The 22,688-nt window shown below is 36.4% G+C and overlaps 1 protein-coding gene across 3 annotated transcripts in view; it reads left to right on the top strand.

Annotated features, from left to right (window-relative positions):
- Positions 1 to 22,688, top strand: part of LOC120630235 (adenylate cyclase type 2) — a 258,614-nt gene that overhangs the window by 206,907 nt on the left and 29,019 nt on the right. For all 3 annotated transcript variants that reach the window (XM_039899385.1, XM_039899383.1, XM_039899384.1), the window contains exons 6-9: positions 2,737 to 2,949; positions 12,211 to 12,338; positions 13,734 to 13,892; positions 15,059 to 15,191. In XM_039899385.1, the coding sequence (XP_039755319.1) occupies positions 2,737 to 2,949; positions 12,211 to 12,338; positions 13,734 to 13,892; positions 15,059 to 15,191 (633 nt within the window). The remainder of the gene's footprint in view (positions 1 to 2,736; positions 2,950 to 12,210; positions 12,339 to 13,733; positions 13,893 to 15,058; positions 15,192 to 22,688) is intronic.

Raw genomic sequence — 22,688 nt, 5'->3', positions numbered from 1 at the left:
TGAACAAGAGTTGGATGAAATTTCGAAGATGTCGGCGGCCTTTTGTCAGTTAACTTTGCCACTGATTTTGATAGTAGTTTTCTTTCCCCCAAAATAAATATGCTCTGGCCAATAGCAGTTAACCCTCTTAACTAATTAATTAATTAATACTAAACTTGGAGCTCAAGAATCTAAAATTAAAATCCCGAAAATAAATAAGCATTCCTCTGATTTTTGTTAAAATACATCATTACGTAATTTTATTTAGGTAAACTACATATAGTGATAGTATACTAATAATTCAACTAAGCAAAGTTTATTAGCAATTTCACAAACTAGAGTATTGCTATGAGCATAAGACTAGGCGTTAAAAGAAATCCTTAAATGACATTGGTATAAAATAAAACATCTGAAGACAAACCCCGGTAAATACCCAAACAGACGAACAATCTTTCTGCATATTATATATATGTTTTTTTGGGGTTTGGAGTTTTAGTGAAATCCTTTCTTAGAGGAAGGAAATTGTAAACCTGCGACCAATTTGAAGGTAATCGATAAATACCTTATAACGTTATCAAACTTTTTGTTATGTGCGTTGATTAACTAGTCAAACCTCCATACTTTACAATTTTTTGGATAATATTGTGTCTTCGAAATGATTGCCACGATACACCACGTCTGAGCTTAGTAAGACTAAGCTCAGACGTGGTGTAGTACGTGGTGTTTATATAGTTTTTTAATGAATCCCGGGTATCTGGTTTCGACAACACGAAAAATTGACGACCCCCTTGGCGCAACGGTAAACGCCGTGTGTTTAAGCAGGACGTCCCGGGTTCGATCCCGGCAGGGGATATTTGGGAACTTTTAATTTCTGAATTTTCTCTGGTCTGATCTGGTGGGAGGCTTTGGCCGTGGCTAGTTAGCACCCTACCGACAAGGACGTACCGCTTAGCGATTTAGTGTTCCGGTGCGATGTCGCGTAGAAACCGATTAGGCGTATGACTATCATAATCTCTAACAGGTTAGCCCGCTACCATCTCAGACTGCACCATCACTTACCACCAGGTGAGATTGCAGTCAAGGGCTAACTTGTAATGGAATACAAAAAAAAACGGGAATCCCATAATTGCGCGGTTGATTGGATTATGTTTTAATAATTTTAGGGGAAACTTTCGTACTGTTCTATGAAAAAGACCTTCTTTTGTATTAACAAGACTTGGTTTAACCCAAGTTTAAATTGAATTTAATAAATGAAAAGAACCTTTAAGAAAGAAAGAGCTGTTTTGATTTCGATTTGGATAAAAGAATGCTTTATTTCTCGACTTCTTCTTTCACGATAATGTGATCGTTCTCAACTTTTTAATATCCCAGCTTTGGGCAATCATAACTGAGACGGAACAAGAGCGCAAAGTGTCCGGCTGTAAATCGTAAATATCTTAATGATTATTATTAGAAGGATAGAATTCCCAAAATAAAGTTTCAATTTTTAAAAAGGGTCATTAAAATATCGAAAAAAATTAAGACGAAACAATTAAGTCTTTATAGTTACTATTATATACTAAAAACAATATATTATTTGTAACGTGTAAAGTGGGTATAATCAACCGCCTCTCTCGAAATCTGCATATTGTTTGCGAAAGATGCAGAAGTCATTTGTGGGAATGAGTATATGCTTTTATAATGTTTCCCAAGGTATTTTGGACCTACCAATGCATAAGTTTAAACAATGTGTTAAAACACATTTAATAAATCGTGGTTTCTTTACGATTGATGAATTTCTTAACTATAAGACTGCTTGGAAGCAGGCTCCGCCCACACACATTTTTGACCGTCATATGTATGTCATAAAACGTAAATTGTGTTTAATTTACGTTTTATGACACACATTTGACAGACCATTAATAAATCAATCATCAGGCGACATACTCTTACTCTCTGTGGTTTAAAACTACCAAAAAGAAATGTCTGTTTTTTATACATTGGTCCTTTAGAAGCCTATAATACTATTTTATTTAGTCGGATATAATACTTTTTTATTTAGTCGGATAACATGCTAGACAAAATGCTCATACACGCTCAAGATCAAAAAAAATGATAAAGTACGCCATACAAAAATAAGAGCTTCTGTTCCAAGCTATAACAGAAGCAGATTTTTTGTTTTTATGTTGACAAAGTAATGAAGTTGATGTTCTCGGTGGAATCTGCCTTCCGAACCGGTGGTAGAGTCACTATAAAAAGACTGACTTGACGTTTCAAAAGTGCTTATATTACTACCTACGAGTACCTACTTGACCTACTTGAAATAAATGAATTTAGATTTTTGAATGAACACATTTTGGTTATTAACTGGTATACATTTCATTCTTTGGTTCAGCGGTTTATTTATTTAAAGATTACTTAGGACCCCAAATAATTAATCGAATTGAACCGTTTACGCTGTGTGTTTAAAAAAAACCGTTTAATATCTGTTAAGGGGGCGAAATCAAATTAGAAACTGTATTTCCCCTTAACCAGTTAAATAAAAGAAACGAGAACCTAAACCGAGATGATACCGATTGTTATGTTTCCGGTTTTAATTTTAGAGATTCATTCATTCACACTGACTATAAAGCTTAATTTGCTATACTCCGCGAAAAGAAAATCGGAGTATAGCCAATTAAGCTTAACTTTCATGGTACCTTTATCATGGAATTCCGCAACGTAACGCCTGCTTTTATCCAATAGATGCGTTCATAGAAATCGTCTCCATTGTTGCAGGTGAAACGCTCGATTATGATCAAGATGGCGTCGGCTTGCGCTGACAGCTCAAAGCAAACCCGCTTCCACGAGATGCACGTCCAGAGACACAACAATGTCAGCATCCTGTACGCTGACATAGTCAACTTCACGCCCTTGTCGGAGCGACTTAGCGCATCTGATCTTGTGAAGACTCTGAACGAGCTGTTTGGAAGATTCGATCAGATTGCTCAGGTATGATAAAATTAAGTGCAATCAGTGGCGTGAACTTTATATAAGCACGAAATGCCTAGCCTACAATTTTTATAGAGGATTTTAGAGGGAGTAGGATTTAACCATTTTATGCCATGTTCTTGTTTTATGCCTATCTTGGGCAAAAACCCTGTTCACGCCACTGAGTGCAATATAACGTATGCTATTTTCAAAATTGAATGTGGCACTATACCGTTTTCGTGTCGGAGCTCGTCCGGGGAAGTACTTTCGCCATGCTTATTTCTGCCGCTAAGCAGAATTGTTGCAATGCTGTGTTCCGGTCTGAAGGGCGTGGTTGCTGGTGTCATTACAGACACATGAGGTTTAACACCTACGACTGAAATGTATGGACACAGGGCGGCATGTTGCAGGCCGTGCTCCTAGCAAGCTCTATAAAACCATTGCATATAAACATATAGACAATGGTTTTCCGCTAACCATCAGGTGAAGCGTCTTCTTGGTCTGTCAATTATTAGTATAAAGAAAGATCGCTTTAAGAGATAAGGCTGCCTTTGCGTAGAAATCGATTAGGGGTATAACTGCCATACTCCCTAACATATTTGCCCGCATCTTAGACTGCATCATCACTAGTATGAAATATAATGAAAATTAAGCTTAATTTGCTATACTCAACTTTTATAGTAAACATCTCCTGAGGATGCTCCGGTTTCAGAGCAAACGTGCGTAAAGGGGAACATTGCCGGAGATCTGTTTGGTGTGGAGTATGTAAATTATAAATCACACCATACAGATTCTCCTGCTTTTCGCGGAGTATAGCAAATTAAGCTTAATTTTCATAATATATCATGGATTCTGTCCAATGCATCATCACTTACTAACTGGTAAGATTACAGTAGTAGATAACTAGTAGAAGAATTAAAAAAAAAATGTACGCCATGCGTGTCTAGTGACATTAAACCTCCTTGATGATAAATGATAAATGATAAATGTCTCTGTTCGTGAAATAGCCGTCACCTTTTTGTTGTAAGGTTGAAACTCCCTGAGCATTCGCATGAAATTATTCCTCACCTTTTGTAGAAGTTCCTCATCGCATCAGGCTCACTGGTAATTTGTTACCAATACATTATCAAGCTACTTTTCTTCATCATGTCAACCAATCTACGTCCACTACTGGACATAGGTCTTTTGTAGGGAGTTCCATAATACACGGTCCTGGGCCGCTTGCCTCCAGCGGCTCCCAGCGACTTGCTTGATGTCATCTGTCCACCTCGTTGGGGGCCGACCTACGCTGCGTTTACCGGTGCGGGGTCGCCAATCCAGCACCTTAAGACCCCAACGTCCGTTGGTTCTCCGAGCTATGTGCCCTGCCCATTGCCACTTCATCTTCGCGACTCGCTGAGCTATGTCGGTAACTCTAGTTCTTCTACGTATCTCCTCATTTCTGATCACGTAGAGATACTCCTAGCATAGCTCTCTCTATCGCCTGCTGAGTGACTCTGAGCCTTCTTATGAGGCCCATAGTTAGCGGCCATGTCTCAGTTCCGTAAGTCATCACTGGCAAGACGCACTGTTCGAAGACTTTAGTCTTGAGGCACTGGGGCTACTTTTCTTGGGCATCCGATAATTATAGTCAATTGGTTTTCAATCGGCCGTATTCGTAAGTAGATTTGAATATTTTCCTGCTTTAAAAAAGCTTGATTTGATTTTGATTGCTTCCAATCTTCTGCGACTAAAATCAATTTCAATTTTCTTGATTAAAACCAATAAGTAGAATTTGTCATAATAAACTAAATTGCTATCCTGTCCGAAATCCCACAATACTTTTTTATGTTGGAATGAGTTAAATTAAGAGTATTTTATAAATTAAATAAACTTGGGTTTATTGAACTGCGGATCGATAGATAAAATCTTATACGATGAGTTAAATGTATGTTACATTTGAGTCACATAGTTTTTCAATGTATATGGAATAATAGAATTTGCACGTTAAATATTAGGAATAACAAGACTCTCAAGTGAATATTATCTATCACAGAATTAAGAACATACACAATCCTCATTCAGTATTTATTGCATGCAGTGCATTGTGGCCAAAAAACAATGAAGACGCCCAAGCCTCACTTGACACGCGCGGAATCAAGCTAGCTCACAAACTTTTTCCATTTTCCTCATTCTATGGTAAACGCTTAGAACCTTAGAGGTAAAATAATAACTGTCTAAATTAATGAAGTGACTAACCAGAAACGAAAAAGAGAAACACTACTACAGTGGAATGGTTTTTGATGCTCTACTATTAGTCGTGTACACGTATTCTGTATGTTCTTAGTTCTGTGCTATTTATAGGCATAATTGGTGTTAATTAAAATAATATAGCGCGGATATAAATAGCGCGAAGCGGTGATATCCCAGTGGGTTCGTCCGGGAGGTATACAACGGGTTCCCCGGGCAAAGCGAACAAGAGGGATATACCGTAGTGGTTTTTAGTTTGGCAATACCCACTTTAGAGGGGCCGTGCAACCCAGCAATAAAGCTTTTCCACCACACGTGAGCGGTGGCATCCTTATATGGTTGATATTCCATCAAAACGCACGAAACGTATTTTATCCACGTTTCTGATACGTATCGCTAAGATGCGGAACGCTCTCCCGGCAACTAGGTGTTTCCTGCCACGTATTATTTAGGTACCTCTTTTTTTTTTATTTACGATAGGCCAGCACTTGACGACAATCATATCCGTTAGAACGCAATGATGAGGTCTAGGTTGGAGCACGCTTGCCTAGAAAAAGCCTATTCACTCTAGCCTTGAAGCTTTACATTCGGTGGATCGTCGCGCCACGAGGATTATAGGTGACAAATCGTTAACACAGGCGAAACTACATAGTCTCCAGCACCTGGCTTGACATGTCGTCAAGCGCTGGCCTATCGTTACTATAAAAAAAAAAAAAAAAAAAAAAAAAAAAAAAAGGAATTCGACTTCACTTTCGGGGAGAAGATTTCGTATGGGAGGTGAAGGAAAACATCGTGAGGAAACCTGAAAATGTCAATGGATTAATAGCTTTGGTGCAGTAGTAATAAATAAAAAATACAAAATTGTTTGACCGAAGTAAATGTTTTGGGTGCAAAAACAAAAACATTGAATGTAAAACAAAATGTTAGCACAGTGTCACCGCAAACTATGTAGTAGGATATTTATATAAACTATTTGTTTAAACGCGAATATATTGATACAGCAGACGTGTATACAACCGCAAAAATTGTAGTTTAAAAACTGGTCTGTATTTTACGCCCGGAAATATCATGACTAGCTTTTAAAATTCAACTAGTAGACTAAAGACCTCTCATCGCGAGAGTTAGCCCATAATCACCAAGCTGATCAGATGGTGATTGCAATTTGCAGTAGGTGCAAGTATTAGTACAGAAAAAAAAGTTGAAGACGGAAAAAACTGGGCGACTGTCGCAAAGTATTAAGAGACTATTAGGGAAAGGAGAAAGAAGAAAAGAGAAGAAAAACCAGTCCAAGAAACATTTTAAAAATCGTTGTCGTGTTTTAGGCCGAAAGACAGGGAGGGTTTTAGCCGGTAAAGGTCGGGCACTACCTAGCGCTGCGGGTGTCCATGAGGATTTCCCCTCCTGTGTGGGAAAAAAAAAGTATTAGTACAGAGGACGCTGCCGCCAGTATTTTACGCCATATCATACATAGGCTACTCGTATATTAGTGGCTTATCCATTTTGGGATGCAAAGCTTGCAATTTCATCGAAAATACTCTAATTTGATCTTCTTATTTAAGCTCATTAATTCCCAAATAGAAACTTCCGTCTTACTCTCGCTCATTACTATAAATACTCGCGTTAACACCAGATTAAAATATTTTAAACAGTTTGTCTTAAGTGTCTGCAAAAACAAGAAGGAAGTATTCCTTTTACAATCCCATCGTTCGCATGTGCCGCCTTTATAATGATAAATGATAAATGAAAGGATAAATATTTTTAAAAATCAAATTATTAAGTACTGTTCCACATAATCTTTAGGGAAATTATATACATATAATTTTTTAAGTGTTTCTTTTTTGTTTCAACTTTAATTTTATTTATACTTTTAGTTTAATTAAATTCCAAGTTGTGTACACATACCTTGGGTTGTAGCTTAGAACAAAACTTGTAATTACTTATATTTGGATCTATTTTTAACACGCTTTTATTTATTACCTGTTTTGTGTACCTAATAACAATAAACAATAAACAACTCGTATAACAAACGACCTTTTCGACGACCCTGGCGCAACGGTGAACGCTGTGAGTTTCAGCAGGAGGTCCGGGATCGATTCCCGGCAGGGGAAGTTCGGGAATTTATAATTTCTGAACTTTCTCTGGTCCGGTATGGTGGGAGGCTTTGGCCGTGGCTAGTTACCACCCTACGGTGCAGTTACGCATTTTCAAGTGTTTTGGCCTCATCTCAAGGAATGAGGGGTCGATTGAACGTTTGGTGGTGCAAGGACAGGTTGAAGGAAAAAGGGCAAGAGGGCGGTCACCTACTCGTTGGATAGATACGGTGAAATCGCTGACCCAGACAACTGTGATAGAATGTTTTCGACACGCTACCAACCGCCGAAAGTGGAGAAGACTCGCGCGGGAAGCCGTGCATTCCAATGATGCCTAGCGCCATGAAATTCATCTCAGCAGCCACGACCACTCTGCCAAGAGTGCACGACTAAGAAGAGAGAAGAGAGTTACCACCCTACCGATAAAGACAGTATAATTATTTTTGTATATTATAAGTATTTGCGTATATTATTCATAAAAATATTCATCATTTATATTATATTAGTACCCATAACATAAGTTACGCTTACCTTGGAGCTAGATGGCGATGTGTGACAAAAAAAAAATATTATACATATTTCTTGTTTATCCTTCTTTATATAAAACTTATCTAATTTCAAGTCAAGTAATTTATTAACTATTTAGTATTTACAACTGTTGGATTTCCAATTAAAGAAAAAAAAAAATGGAACTGGTCAAAACAATGGTTGCCTATCTACGTCCTTTATTTCGGGATCGGTACCCTACTAAAAGGCAATTAGTCCACGACTGATAGAAATTTGGTCTCAATTAAACGCAGTGCCTAATGAAACGCGTATCGGCCATCAATTACCATTTCCCACACAATAGCCTTTTGATCATCTATCCTTATCACAGAGCACTTTGCCGCTAGAAGCTTTTACATTTTTTATCAGATCGGATTCTTTTATCGTGCTAAAACATTGCAGTGAACCGTATCGATTCTTGACTGTTGTGGGAGTCCTGTTTGTTATAAGCACATCACTGAGCCACTAAAGGACACAGTTATCCTGCCAGAATAAGAAGGATTTATGCCGTAGCCTACCAGTCTGGCCAAGTTTTTTTTTTTAGTAACGGATAAAGCTTACGTGATGGTATTAACCTATAAACAGAGCAACACTCCGCAGGGCATGCAAGGAGCACGTCATGCAACATGCCATCCAAATTGATGGACATACCATCAATTTTTGACCTACCAATGACTAAGTTTAAAGAATGTGTTAAAACACATTTATTACAGCGAGGTTATTATACAATTGATAAATTTCTTAATGACAAGGTTGCTTGGAAGCATCCTGCTCCGCTTTCATCTCTCACAAGATAGAAAAATGAATTTTAAAATGTAAAATGTAAATTGTTGATATTGGAAAAGAGCAACTACTGAGTTTCTTGCCGGCTTCTTCTCGGTAGAATCTGCCTTCCGAACCGGTGGTAGAGTCACTACACACAGACAGACTTGATGATTCAAAAGTGCTTATATTAGGCCTGCTTGAAAGAAATGAATTTTGAATTTTAATGTACGCATCGTAAGTGCCATCTACGGGTCTACTTAAATAAAGATATTTTTGACTTTAACTTTGGCAAAACCTCTCTGCTAATAAGCTACTTTCATAGTCGTACCTATACTCTACGCAATCAGCTAAGTGACGGGACTCCAAATTGCCACTCGAATGTATGGAAAAATACTACAAATTTATATTTATTGTACCCATGTCAAGCTTACGTGCTTAATTACATACGTATTTGTACTGAAAAAAAAGAAGGAAACCGTCTACCTTTATTTACAGGGTTGATTGTGTACGTGTTTCAAGTTCTCGGAGTTCCAAATTGCGTATCAGAGGTTTCTTAAAATGTCATATATGAAGTAAGTACTAGCGGTCCCTCGTGACTTCTTCCGCGTATGAGTCCACCTTAAACCATAGAAACATGTCGTCGCGGATTTTTTTTAGAACTCATAAAGGGGAACAACTATCGAAACTAACCGTTTTTAAAAGGTAAAAAACACCCGATTCTGAAACATTCTTCACTGGTGCTATGCTTGTATTGATCTTGGCTCTACCCTTTCTCGATAAATGGGCTATCCAACACTGAAAGAATTTTTCAAATCCGACCAGTAGTTCCTGAGATCATCGCGTTCAAGTAAACAAATAAACAAAGTGAGTGGTAAGCACTGTGGTCTAATAAGGGAGGTCTGCGGTTCGATCAAAGAAAAGAGCAACTGCTGAGTTTCTTGCCGGCTTCTTGTCGGTAGAATCTGCTTTCCGAACCGGTGGTAGAGTCACTACAAACAGACAGACTTGACGTTTCAAAACTGCGTATATTAGGCCTACTTGAAACAAATGAATTTTTTGAATTTGAATTTTGAGTTATGAATTTTGAATTTTTTGAATTTGAATTTTGATCCCCGTGGGGGCAATTTGAGAATTTGTTTTTTCTTAGTTTTCTCTTGTCTAATCTTAAGCCGTGGCTAGCTACCACCCTAACGATAAAGACGAGCTGTCAAACGATTTGAAGTTCCGATACGATGTCACATAAAAACCGATTACGGGTATGGCTCATAACTTCTTAACCCCTAATAATTTTGCCCGCTATCATCTTAGACTGTATTCACTTACCATCAGGTAAGACTGCAGTCGTGGGCTTAACTGTAGTGAAATAAAAAAAAAAATATACTACGACAATACACACATCGCCATCTAGCCCCAAAGAAAAGCGTAGCTTGTGTGTTGGGTAATAAGATACTGATGAAAATTTTTATGAATAACATACATAAACACTCATAATATACAGATAAACACAATATATTCCAACAAATATTTTCCAGGTGTAAGAATCGACCATGGAATCAGAAAGTAGGGTCGCTGCCACCTGCGCCAGTCGGCCGTCCGAAATTGTCTTTTAACATGTGATACTTAATTACCAATATTTGATTTGATGTGACTACGGACTCAAACTCATAAGGAGAGAAACGTTCCATAAACAAATTAAATAAGTTCTATTGGATTGAAGCACGCGTTTGCGGAAATCCATAATATATTACGAAAATTAAGCTTAATTTGCTATACTCCGCGAACAGCAGGAGAATCTGTATGTAAATATATACGCACGTTTCGCTCCGAAACCGGAGCATCCTCAGGAGTAGCGTAGAGGGTACATTGCCAATTATCTATTTGGTGTGGAGAAATTATAAATTACACCATACAGATTCTCCTGCTGTTCGCGGAGTATAGCAAATTAAGCTTAATTTTCATGAATAGGTTCTGTTTATTTTGAAGTCAGAATCGTGATTAGAAAATATCTAGTCAGTAGAAAAAGACTTTCTTGAATAAAATAAGATTATCGTTAAAGAACATCTAAAATGGCCAGCTATTTTTAACGAATCATTGATAACAATTAATGTGGACAATTTAACTCGCCCATTTGCTCACTTTGTGTAAAGATGTGGATTCATTTCCACTTGCCTTAATAACCATAAATACGTTTTACGGACCGCTTACCTTTTCTTCTATATTTCACGTGCACAACGGTTGCCTTTAAATTCAATTCATTTATCTTTCAATTCTTTCGTGGTGTTTTCATGTGAAAATACATAAAAAAATAAGACTAGGCAGAGTTGTAATTTAATAAACGTAAATAGCTACATATATATTATAAAATATAATCTATAAAATATATATATGACAATATTATACATATTTTATTTTTATAGATATTATATTTATATTTTTTATATCCTACTAATATTATAAACGTTGACGTTTGGTACACAATCACGCAAAAACGGCTAAACGGATTTGGATGAAATTTTGTATGCATGTCACTGTCTCTTGAATTGTTCTCGTGGGAAAAGCGTGAATAATTGCAGCACAACAATTCTAGCTTTCCGCCTGCAACTTCATCCGCGTGTAAAAGATAAGATGTAAATTTTATTCAATTTTTTTATTACTTTCACATTTTTCATTTAGTTTTCGGCCCAATTCTGAAGTCCAAGCAGAGGAAATCGCGGGCAGAAGCTAGCTATTTATATATTTGATATTAAATAAACTACCGTTATTCTGACTTTATTTGTGAGGCTTCTAGATTCTACTTTAGCTTTTTTTATTACATATTTTAATGTATGTTCACAAAAATATATCAAAATTTAAGAGAAATGTGACTGCAATGGTTTGAACAGTACAAGCAAAAATAAACTTGCAGTGCAGTATACTAGACTACATAAAATAAGTAATTCGTTTAAAGGAAATTGTATACTTTTTTACAATAAATTACCAGTTGATATCTTGGAGATGTCTCTAAAAAAGTTCAAAGTTTGTATTAAACGTAAGCTTATAGAAAAGTCCTATCATAGTATTAAGGACTACGTTAACGATAAAAATGCTTGGGTGTAAATTATTGCTCTAACCAGGTTGCTTCTTTAATAGTTTTTAAAGGTCAATGTGAGATGGTGATAACGAAAAAAAAAAAATAACAATCGCCTAAGTTTGTTCTTCCTGTTTCTTCTTAGACCAGGGCGCGTTTGGAACCCTCGTAGCTTTAGTTCTAAGTTGACGAATTTATTTATCGCCATCAACTCACTCCTATGTCATATTTTACATGTAATGTACGCATCAAAAGTGCCATCTATGTGCCTATTTGAATAAAGAAATATTTGACTTTGACTTTGACTTTATTGTATACAACAGAGCACATCCTGCAACGTGCCATCCTGTGTCCATGGGCATGGTGCTAAGCCTCAATTGCCTGTTACTACACCAGCACTCACGACCTTCAGACCGTAACACAGCATTGCAACAGTGCTGCTTAGCGGCAGAAATAAACATGGTGGTAGTACTTCCCCGGATGAGCTCTGTCACAAACCTCTACTACCTGTTGTTTACAAATACCTATTTCGTCTCTTAAAAATGATTTTTCCATACTAATATACTGCATATTTGTATAACACAGGAAAACCAGTGTATGCGGATCAAAATACTCGGCGACTGCTATTACTGTGTGTCCGGCCTCCCAGTCTCTAGGCCCAACCATGCCTACAACTGCGTCAACATGGGTTTGCAGATGATTGATGCGATACGGTGGGTCTATTTGCACAATATCCACTATGGACACGCTCTCTATCCAGTAAGGCTAGCATGCGCACCACGACAAAAATATGTCTACGCATTATCTCGTACAGTCCAGTAGAATGGGTGATTCCGGACCCACTCCGACTACCGGACTTCGACCTTACTTTAAGGTGGGCCAAGATTATGATCTGGGATTCGCCCAGCGTGCACCTCTAACTTTTGTAAGTTACGTGCGTTTTAGGCAATTTAAATATCACTTGCTTGTGAAGGAAAACACCGTGAGAAAATCTAAATGCCTGAGAGTTCGCCATAATGTTTTTAAAGAACATTATGGCGAATACCACCAATCTGGGCCAGCAGGGTGGACTACAGCCTTAACCCCTTCTCATTGTGGGAGGCGATGATGATGAATATGGTGATTATTTCGCACAACTCTATCTATCTAATACCTTTAAACGTGCAATTCTTGTATAACAGATGTATGTGTATAAACTGAATGTCGGAAAAGCAACGGTTTTCATGAAATTTAGTATGCAGTGGGAAAAATCGATCTAGCTAGGTTTCATTTTAAGTAAACGTTATTTGGCACTGAAAAAACTGCTGCAAAATTATTAGAATACGAAGACAAATTTCACCGTCACCTAAAAGGTTAAAATAACAGGTTCGCAATCTGGCTTTGCAAACCAGACCCGAACGGAGTAAATACGAGTAACGGATAGAGTAAATTATGTCGCGACACGCATGCTAGCCAGGGCTGAATTTCAGCGTATAAGTTTGGAGATCTCACTACATATACATGCACATACATACTAAAACACACACACACGCGGTAATATAGTCTTCCCCCTTTTCACGGTATTTTTACGGCTTCCAAATGAATTAACCGATTTTTGTTCAGTTTATTATTTTTACTTTATCTATGTCCTGTTGACAAAAAATCCAGTGACTTTTGACTGATTCTGACGACTTCCATGGCGCAGTGATTTAAGTGGGTCTCGTATTCGATGGCGGCAGTTGCAATTTGGGACTTTATAATTTCTGAATTTTCTCTGCTCTCATCTGGTAGGAGGTTTCAGCCGTGGCTAGCTAGTTCGTTACCCATCTTTGGCTCAACCACTTGCCTAATCTGGGCAAAATTTGGCACCGAGACAACTAGTATCTTGGGTATAAGATACATTTTTAATTAAATCAGTCAAATAATTCCTAGTGCACTTTAACAAAGGACGCACGTGTGTATTTGTCTGTGTATGTTTTGTGTGTATGTGACTTCAAAATTGGAAAGGCCTATTAAATTACTTAACTTAAACAAAATTAAGATCTATGCAACCGAGACATCCTTTTTATTTCTATAATGCTTTATACCGTTGCCAATTCATTTTGTAATTTAAATTCTATTATTCATAGGTTCGTCCGGGAGGCGACCGGATTCAATGTGGACATGCGGATTGGGATTCACACGGGAAATGTACTATGCGGTGTGCTCGGTTTGCGTAAATGGCAATTCGATGTCTGGAGTGATGACGTCACGCTGGCCAACCACATGGAGTCCGGGGGAATAGCGGGGTAAGTAATCGTGGCATTGAATATAACATTTACCTAGCCCTAATTATATTATCAAAATTAAGCTTAATTTGCTATACTCCGCGAAAAGAAGGAGAATCTGTGTGGTGTAATTTATAATTTCAACAATCCATATACTCCACACCAAACAGATCTTCGGCAATATACCCTCTACGCACGTTTCAATAACAATAACAATTATTCAATAACAATTATTCATTGTAAAGTCAACATCTCCTGAGGATGCTCCGGTTTCGGACGAAACGTGCGTAGAATATACCCATATTGCCGAAGATCTGTTTGGTTAGGAGTATAAGGATTGATGAAATTATAAATTACACCACACAGATTCTCCTGCTTTTCGCGGAGTATAGCAAATTAAGCTTAATTTTGATAATATATCATGGATTTCCGCAAAGTAACGCCTGCTTCTATCCAATAGCCCTAATTAGAAGAACCGGCTTTTTTGGTAAATCAAAAAATAATCATCGCGACTCAAACCGGGGTCTTCTGATTTCGGGACCGCCCAATTTTCTCCTGGGCGTATAATAACATCGTAGATAGTGGCGAAACTTCCCTTATTTATATCATTTATTTATAGATTTTAACTATTAGATAATATTTTTTTTATGGGGTAGAAATCTTCTTCAAAGATCCCACATAACCCGACCTCACATAACATAGAATAGGAGAAGTTTACCTTCGTTTATTTTTACACGCATATTATTTGGATATTATTTCCACATGGGCGCCAATGCTCTAAGATTTGATAAAGCTGTGGGAGAAGATACATTTTTATCCTTTCCTCAGGGATATAATTGTCTCCTGCCCATGCTAGTCGTCTGTCGCGTGCATAGAAGATATGCACAGGGTATACAGATGATATAAAGTAAACTTTGTCTTTGACTTTGAGTGGCTTTTGGTGACTCTTAAAATGCCCATCTTAAAATTTTTTATAACTTTTACTGGAGGTTTTCTTCATTTTATATCATCTGCATATCCTGTGTATACCCTCTATGCACGCCAATGCTAGCCATGCAGATACAGAAACACTGCTAAAGTGGAGTGGTTTTGACGCTTCAATATTACTCGTGTACACGGTTTCTATAATTTCTTTATTCTGTGGGTACCATTATGAAAAGTTTTATGAAGAACAAATATTTTTCCAGTCGCGTCCACATCACAAAAGCAACCATGCTGCAACTGGGAGGCAAGTTCGAGGTTGAACCTGGAGATGGTGCATCCAGAGAGGGGTACCTCGCTGACCATAAGGTTGAGACTTACTTGATTGTACCACCAAAGGTTAGTAAAATATTAATTTAGTCTAATGAATAATAATTTGACGGCCGATTGGCGCAGTGGGCAGCGACCCTGCTTTCTAAGTCCAAGGCCGTGGGTTCGATTCCCACAACTGGAAAATGTTTGTGTGATGAACACGATTGTTTTTCAGTGTCTTGGTGTTTATATGTATTTATGTATACCATCATAAAAAAAATATTCATCAAAATTCAAAATTCATTTATTTCAAGTAGGCCTAATATAAGCACTTTTGAAACGTCAAGTCTGTCTGTTTGTAGTGATTCTACCACCGGTTCGGAAGGCAGATTCTACCGAGAAGAAGCCGGCAAGAAACTCAGCAGTTGCTCTTTTCCAACATCAACAATTTACATTTTGTATTTTAACATTCATTTTTCTATCTTGTGAGAGCTGAAAGCGGAGCCGGATGCTTCCAAGCAACCTTATCATTAAAAAATTCATCAATTGTATAGTAACCTCGCTCTAATAAATGTGTTTTAACAAATTCTTTAAACTTGTGCATTGGCAGGTCCAAAATCACCTTAGGAATCATATTATAAAAGCGTATACTCAATCCCACAAATGATCCCTGTACCTTACGCAGACGATATGCAGATGACACTAATTTATGACCATTTCTTGTAAGTCGACTGTTTATGTCCACTTTTTGTTTATAAAGACTAATATGTTGTCTTACAAATACTATATTGTTATAAATATATTGTGAAGCTACAGTAAGTATGCCTATTTCTTTAAACTTCTCACGGAGGGATTCGCGTGATTTAAGTTTATATATTGACCGTACAGCTCTTTTCTGCAATATAAATATAGTTTCGATATCAGCTGCTTTACCCCATAACAAGATTCCATAGGACATAACACTATGAAAGTACGCAAAATAAACTAGCCTAGCTATTTCAACGTCAGTAATCTGTCTAATTTTTCTGACTGCGTAGGCAGCCGAGCTTAGTTTACCCGCTAGCTTATTATCCAAGGTCACGCCCAGAAAAACTGTGGAAGTCTCTATTTTTAGTGATTCACCATTTATCATTATATTTTTATCAATTTTCTTTACATTTGGTAAGATAAATTCGACACACTTTGTTTTTTTTTTGCATTTAAAAGTAAGTTGTTAACTGTAAACCAGTGCGACACATGCGACATAACACGGTTTACTTCGTCAGAGTTACCTTTACTCCTATCAGTCTTAAAAATTAGAGATGTATCATCTGCAAACAATACAATGTCGCATGTTCCACTGACATGGTACGGTAGATCATTTATATACACTAAAAATAGAAAAGGACCCAAAATCGAGCCTTGTGGGACACCCATTGAGGTATTTGAACCCTGAGACTTTGCATCATTTATGCAAACTCTTTGGGTTCTATTGCTGAGATAAGAGGCAACCAAATTTAGTGCAACGTTTTGGATACCATAGTGGCTTAGCTTAAGAAGCAAGGTTTTATGATCAACACAATCGAAAGCTTTAGATAGATCACAAAAAACACCCATGGCGTTCTGTGAACATTCCCAGGCATCATAAACATGTTTTATAAGTTTAGCGCCTGCGTCCGTTGTGCTACGACCTTTAGTGAAGCCATACTGCTCAGGGTGTAGTAAGTTATTTACATTAAAATGATATAAGAGTTGATTTAATATAATTTTTTCAAATATCTTACTAAGAGCTGGTAAGATTGAGATAGGTCTGTAATTGTTTATATCATTTTTATTACCAGATTTAAATAGAGGAATGAGTTTACTATGTTTCATTAGGTTCGGGAAAGTACCTAAATCAACACATTCATTGAAAATTATGGCTAAAAGAGGAGCAATGACGTCAATAATTTGAGATATTACCTTTACCGACATTCCCCATATATCACCTGTTTTCTTTAATTTTAACAACTTGAAGTTTTTACTGATATCCGATGCATCTATATGTTTGAAATGAAATAAAACTTTGCACTCATTAATGTTGCCTCTTAATAAATTCTGAGCTGCAGTAGGTGAGGAATTTAGTGAATCTGTTAACAAAATAGGAACATTCTGAAAAAAGTTTTCAAAAGTACTAGCAACTTCTGTATCAGTAGTTACCATATTATTATTAATAATTAATTCAAAATTTCCGTCTCGAGATTTAGTTTTCCCAGATTCATTATTAACAATTTTCCAGGTTGTTTGTATTTTGTTTTCAGATTTTACTATCCGATCTTTAATGTATAGCGACTTAGCTTGTCTACAAACATTTTTAAATGTTTTGGAGTAACTTTTTACATATTCAAGGAAAGTTGGAGTCTGATTGTATTGTTTTTCATCATATAGCTCATACAACTTATCCCTGCTTTTGTAAATGCCTATTGTCGCCCAATCACTAAACCTCATTTTTTTATTAGAATCTATGTATTTAAAAGTAAATACTTTATTAAATGCACTTTCTATTTCATTGAAAAGCGTACGATAAAGATTGTCGGGATGACAGTTTTCAAAAAAGAGAGCAGGAATTTTGGCTGATATTTCACCTTCAAATCGCGTCAGTTTACTCTGAGTTATCGGCCTGTACTTAACAATATGTTTATTTCTATTTGTACCAACAACAGTAATTTGTTGGCCACAATGATCTGAGCTTAAATTGTTTAATATCGATTTACCTAAGATATCACAGTTAAAAAAAATATTATCTAAACAAGATGCTGAAGTTGCTGTGATTCTAGTAGGTTCATCGAAAGCATTATTCAAATTAAAGCATTTAAATAAGTTTAACAACCTAGTCGTAGTAGTATTATGTAATAAGATATCAACATTGAAATCCCCGCATACTATTACATTTTTAGTAGACATACACAATCGCTTAAGGACATCTTCCATTACATCCTCGAATTGGTTGAAATCACCTGAGGGGGGATGGTACACACACACTATTATAAAACGCTCCAGCTCCACACAAGACAGTTCAATTATGCGCTCCACAGAAAGACTAACTATATCTTTTCGCTCCTTACATGTTATATTATTGCGTACAAAAATTAAGGATCCACCATGAATAGCAGTCTTTCTAAAGAACACACTTGACATTTTGAAGTTATTGATGTTAACTGCTATTTGTGCTCCAGTGAGCCAATGCTCAGTTATACACAATATGTGTTGTGTGTATTTCTAATTCTTTGCCGGTGAAGCTCTGTATGTTTTGATGTACAATGTTCATATTACAGAGCTTCCCCGTTGTCTCACTGTCTAGTTTAAATAACTATTTATTATAGTACTAGAACAAGTACTAGGGTCAATATTAGAAATATTGGTGGTACTTGAAGTACAATATGTAGAGGTGTCAATAGACTTAATTACAATACTTGTAACAGTATCATTTAAGTTGTAAGCTAGTAAAGATGCCAAGTGATGCTTACTTTTCTTAGATAAAATTAAACTATCTCTAGACAATAGAGATGACATGGATTTATTGATGTCAAAATAAAAAACTGCGTCACTATGACGGCATGTCAGGTTATAAATTAATAAATTTAAATTATAAATATGTTCATTCTGCTTTGAACTAAATGTGCCACAGTAAGGAAAGGCACACATAACGAATTTACATTGAGTTTTACTATGTAAAGCTAGTAATTTATCAATGCATCTTATAATTTGATGCTTTTTGACATTCAAACTGTCTCCTATCAAGAGAACAACATTTTTATTTACATCTAAATAGTCACTATTCAAACTATTAATAAGATAATCGAAACTAGCCCCCGGTGAACATCTATTAGTCACTGAGTGATCAAGGTAATGGTTCATAATAGGTCCAAAACCTTTACCTAACATGTCGGAAAATATAATTGTCTGTTTTTCAGGCATACTTTTTAATAAAGGTGAAGGGTCTGGTATGACAGTTGTGCACTGCTCCAGGCATGTTTCTAATTGGTTGGAAGATACTGTATCACATAATTTTAGGTTAGTCATAGGTATCTCATGAGTACAGTTACATTTATTTGCTAAAGACTCAAAGCGAGCCATGTTGTAAGTACCTAGGGCTAACAACTCATCAGCTGCCAGAATTTGTTCATCAATCTGCCTTTGTGATAGCTCATATTTAATGGTTACAGTTTTAAGTGAGTCCTCCAATTGTTTAATTACATCATTGAGGCTTTGAATTTCACTTTCATAGTTTTCTCTACTTCTCTGAGAGGGTAATGAAAGGGTGTTTAATTTATTTACTAAAACTGAGCGTTCCTTTCTTAATACCAGGTTTTTTGTGCCAGCCCTTTGTTTTTTTATTAAAGTTTGAGTTTTTTCAATTATTTTACTTATTTTAATGTATTTTTTTATTTTGTTATGGCTATTTAAATAGGAACAGGAATGTTGCTGAGGCTTGGGGTTTTTAATACAAGGACTATCACAAGTCAGATCGATACACATTGGCATTGTTGAGGATGAAGCAACAAGTTCATCGTACAGATTATTTGTTGATAGTATTTCAGCACTGTGTAATTGTGACTGAAGGGCATTGATTGTTGAAAATGCCCTACTTAATTCTCCCTCCAACATTGAAATTTTCCCTAGAGCTTCTTCATAGGTTGATATGCATTGTTCAAATGAGCTGACTGCCTTCTGGAGTTGGTCGCGCTCCTCTATGACCAGATTGTGTGCACTGTTTAACTCTGCTAGTTCACCTTTCAGTTGGGAGTTCTTGGCTATAATTGCTCTCAGTTCAACTTCACTGTCATCTTGTTCCCTCAGTCAATCATTTGTTTATTTGTAAACACATTTTTATAAACAGAATATACTAATGCTGATTTGAGATTAGACACAGTTCAACTCACCTTATTACAGCAGCTCAAATATTCAATTTATGAAAAAAAAATTAGGTCACCTCCCGAGCGAGAATGAAGAGAATCCCTAGGTTCGGAAAAGTATTCACATATTCCCTCGACTGGGACATTGTTGTATTTTAAAATCGTAAAAGGTTTTTTCAGCCCTTTTAAGAGAGCAATTATTAACTGGATAAACAGTATCCTATATACATTATACACTTACAGGATACAAACCCTGGTTGAGCCAAACATACATAAATAAATACACTACGACAACGCACACATCGCCATCTAGCCCCAAAGTAAGCGTAGCTTGTGTTATGGGTACTAAGATGAGTTGACTGATGAGTGACTTTCTCAGAAGAAATTACAATATCACTAAATGAGAATATTTACAACTTTTTTATGTAGGTTATATTAAAACTACAAACAAGGGCACGTACAAAACAATCAGTAATTATATGAAGAAAACGTGGTACAGGTAAACTTATAAATACTTCATACTGTCATACATAGCCAGGACCGCACTCAGATTTTGTCAATTACAAAGGTTTTAAGTTTTTTCTTACAAATATTGAAATTTAGTTTAGATTTTTTATTAAAAAAACATGTGTGTACTTACTTATGTACACGCGCTAAAAGTTATACTTTTTTCGCGTAACAAGATGAAAATCTTTTTAATAATTTTATTTTTCGCCTTATTCTACATTTGAAAAAAAACTACACTAACGCTAGAAAAAAGGTATTTAATACATTGGATAGTTTTATTATAACGCATTATCTAGTTATCTCATTATCAGACCACCAAGTACCACTGGACATTAAAATTTAAGATCGAATCACCGGAGCCCGCAGACTTTGAAAATTTAAAGTGTACACTAACAAACCTTGTAGCTAACTTCAGGGTGTCGGTTTTTCGTGACGGCGTGCGTGCGCATCGCGAAAATTCACTCTCATAACTTTTCCTATACATGAATACTTGTAATATAGATAAACAGCCAGACCTTGAACAACATTCATGTTCATCATCCTCATTTTCCAGTTGTGGGAATCGAACCCAAGGCCTCAGAAAGCAGGGTCACTGCCCAATTCACCAATCAGCCGTCAAATACATAGGCAACAAAGCAACAAACAACAACAACAAGCGCAATTTCAAAACCACAATGCTTGCTCAACGAATGCTAATTCAAGGAGATTTTTCGATTCCTGCGTTATTGAACGACACACTATACGTCTACATCATATGTCACAACATGCATCATTGTTGTCGGGCTATCAATCATTCGACAACACTGAATTGTAAAGGGTGGTTAGAATTTGACGATCTCCCTGCTGCAGAGGTGCTGTGGTTTAATAAGCGGGAGGTTCGGGTTCGATCCTGGCAGGAGCAATAATTTTTAAATTTAATTTTTTAACTTTACAAAGCTACCCTTGACTGCAATACGGTTGTAACTAGCGGCTGAAGCCTCCTATCAGACCAGACAAGAGAAAATTCTGGACCTATAAATTCCCAAATTTTCCCGTGCGGGGATCGACTCCGGGACCCTCCCCCCACTTAAAACAACAGCACTCACCCCCGCGCCTGGGAGGTCAAAAAGGTATCGAATGTATAATTTCTGAATTTGTAAGATTCAAGGTAATCATATTTTAGCCTGTAAATATGGTATTTGTAATGGTCAAATGGTCCGTCCTACGTTTAAACTATGTACTACAAAATTATTATTGATCTTAGAACTTTAATAAGCTATGAGTATTTAATAAACAGTAAGTATTACCGGAAAAATAGCACCAGCAGGGCTAGCACAGGCGGGAGACAAATTATATCCCCAAATTATATCCCCCGATTATATCCCCAGCACGGCTAGCCCATTATCTCCCCAGAGAAAGGATAAAAATTTCTCTTTTCCGACAGCTTTATCAACTCTCAGAGCATTGTCTCACAAGTGGAAAGTAATAGGTATATGTTCCCATGTTCCCTTGCTTTAGCAGATGGAAGCGTTAATTATATCCCCTGTATTAGAAAAAAAAACGGTAGAACAAGAGAATGAAGACGATCATAATAGACGTTTATTTCACTTAAAAATTCAAAACACAAATGATCCCCTTACATTCGAGCTCCGCCTTTTTATATCGTTGAATGAGTAAGATTATTGACAGTTGTCAATAATCTTACTATTTCATTACAAATCATCAAAATTATGTTGTTATTGTGTAAATAATATTTTTATAAATCACATTATTATTTTCATCAATAAAATATCACTTTTACATAGCCATTAAAATATATCTATAATATTTAAAAATAGAACACGTGTTTGATACTATAACCTGTATTCAAATTAATACAATATTATTATAATTTAGGGAATAATAAGGTTATTTATTATAACCAAAGTCAAAGTCAAATATTTCACTTTTATTCACTTTTGATGCGTTATTATATACAAAATGTGTACATAGCAGTGAGTAGTGATGGCGATAACTACAATAGTATACTTAAAACGAATGCTACGAGGGTTCCAATCGCGCCCTGGTCTAAGAAGAAGCCCACAACAAACTTAGCCGGGTGTTCTTTTTGTTATCACCATAAAATTATATACCATATAATTTAATCACCATATAACTTACATAGTTTCTTGTCAGGAAATACTAGCCCTGCTGACAAGGTATATAATTAACGTTTTTAAATAAA

This window comes from Pararge aegeria, chromosome 16, assembly GCF_905163445.1.
Source record: "Pararge aegeria chromosome 16, ilParAegt1.1, whole genome shotgun sequence".
NCBI lineage: Eukaryota > Metazoa > Arthropoda > Insecta > Lepidoptera > Nymphalidae > Pararge > Pararge aegeria.
This window is presented reverse-complemented; position numbering and strand designations above follow the sequence as displayed.